This window comes from Octopus bimaculoides, chromosome 29 (assembly GCF_001194135.2).
Source record: "Octopus bimaculoides isolate UCB-OBI-ISO-001 chromosome 29, ASM119413v2, whole genome shotgun sequence".
Taxonomy (NCBI): domain Eukaryota; kingdom Metazoa; phylum Mollusca; class Cephalopoda; order Octopoda; family Octopodidae; genus Octopus; species Octopus bimaculoides.
Window position 1 is genome coordinate 10,423,663 of NC_069009.1, and position 1,811 is coordinate 10,425,473.

General features: G+C 39.8%; 1 protein-coding gene across 1 annotated transcript in view; it reads left to right on the plus strand.

Moving 5' to 3' along the window:
* Nucleotides 1-1,811, plus strand: part of LOC106883583 (toll-like receptor 5) — a 62,510-nt gene that overhangs the window by 12,988 nt on the left and 47,711 nt on the right. The window contains exon 7 of the mRNA XM_052977853.1: nt 1,582-1,653. Within this exon, the coding sequence (XP_052833813.1) occupies nt 1,582-1,653 (72 nt within the window). The remainder of the gene's footprint in view (nt 1-1,581; nt 1,654-1,811) is intronic.

Genomic DNA, 1,811 nt, shown 5'->3' on the forward strand with positions numbered 1-1,811 from the left:
ATATATATATATATATATATATATAAAACCAATGACACACAACCACACACACACAGACATACATACACAGACAGACACACACACTCACACACACACATTCACACACACACATACACGCACGCACGCACACACACACATGTACATATATATATATGTTTGTGTGTGTGTGTGCGTGTGCGTGTATGTGTATGTGTGTTATCTTTGTATATTTTGTATATGAATAATGCGAGTGTATCAACATGCGTGCAATATTCAGTCTCTATATCATGTACATGTTTTCTCTCCAAACCAATACTGTTTACCCTCGCAGTTGTATATTTAGCACTATATTATTCTGATTTTAATTTTTATACAAATTGATTTTTGTTGTTGTTGTTGTTGTTGTTCTTCCTCTCCTCCTCCTCCTCCTCCTCCTCCAATACTCTTCCTCCTCCTCCTCCAATACTCTTCCTCCTCCTCCTCCAATCCTCTTCCTTCTCCTCCTTCTCCTCCTTCTCCTCGTCCTCCTCCTCCACATTCTTCTTCTCCATATTTCGCGTGCCTTTCATTTTCTCTTATGATTTCTTCATAATTTTTTGTTTCTCTATCTGCTGCTATATTTCTATGCATCTAATACCTGTACTATTTGCATCAGAGCCACCGCCACCATGATCATTATCGACTTCTTCGTTTTCGTCATCGTCGACGTAATCATCTTCTTCATCATTTCTATATTTATCTGTCATCAGCATCGTCAACATCAACATCCGACTCTTCATCATCAACATCATTCATTACCATCAGACACCACGATCAGATGCACAATCTTCAGCATCATCACCATCATCGCTACAGAAACATCACCACAAACATCAACATCCTCAATATCATATTTTTGATTTCCATAGATATGGAATCCTAAACCTTGACAGGATAATCGCACTGAACAACATCACATTCGATCATCCGGATCATAACATTATCAACACTGACATCATATTTTCATGTCTTCCAGTTTATCATCATATACTTCACTACCAGTGGAGGCGCAATGGCCCAGTGGTAGGGCAGCGGACTAGCGGTCATAGGATTGCGGTTTCGATTCCTAGACCGGCCGTTATGAGTGTTTATTGAGCGAAAACACCTAAAGCTCCACGAGGCTGTACTCTTCCACCACAACTTTCTCTCACTCTTTCTTCCTGTTTCTGTTGTGCCTGTAATTCAAAAGGGTCAGCCTTGTCACACTCTGTGTCGCGCTAAATATCCCCGAGAACTACGTTAAGGGTACACGTGTCTGTGGAGTGCTCAGCCACTTGCACGTTAATTTCACGAGCAGGTTGTTCCGTTGATCGGATCAACTGGAACCCTCGACGTCGTCAGCGACGGAGTGCCGACAACAACAACAACAACAACTTCACTACCACAGCCACCACCATAACCAGCAACACAACCACCACCACCACCTTTATCCCCATTATCGTTATCTAATACCTCATCATCATAATCTACTCTGCATCCATAATCGAATTGTTTAGACATGACATTCAATATTCTTTCACAAATCTGATCCATACAATTTCTTAACTAAATCTTTATTTACAGCGATTTAAGTGGTAATGATATGAAGGAAATCAAACCAGAAATATTCAAATATCTTTCCAGCTTAACAGATCTGTAAGTTGAATAATTCATGTTTATTGTATTTCATTAAAGATATATTTCTAAATATGTGATGATACCCATATTTCAATTAAAAAACCTTCACCCCTCTTTCCCTACTCTCTCTCTTTCTCTCTCTCTCTCTCTCTCTCTCTCTCTCTCTCTCTCTCTCT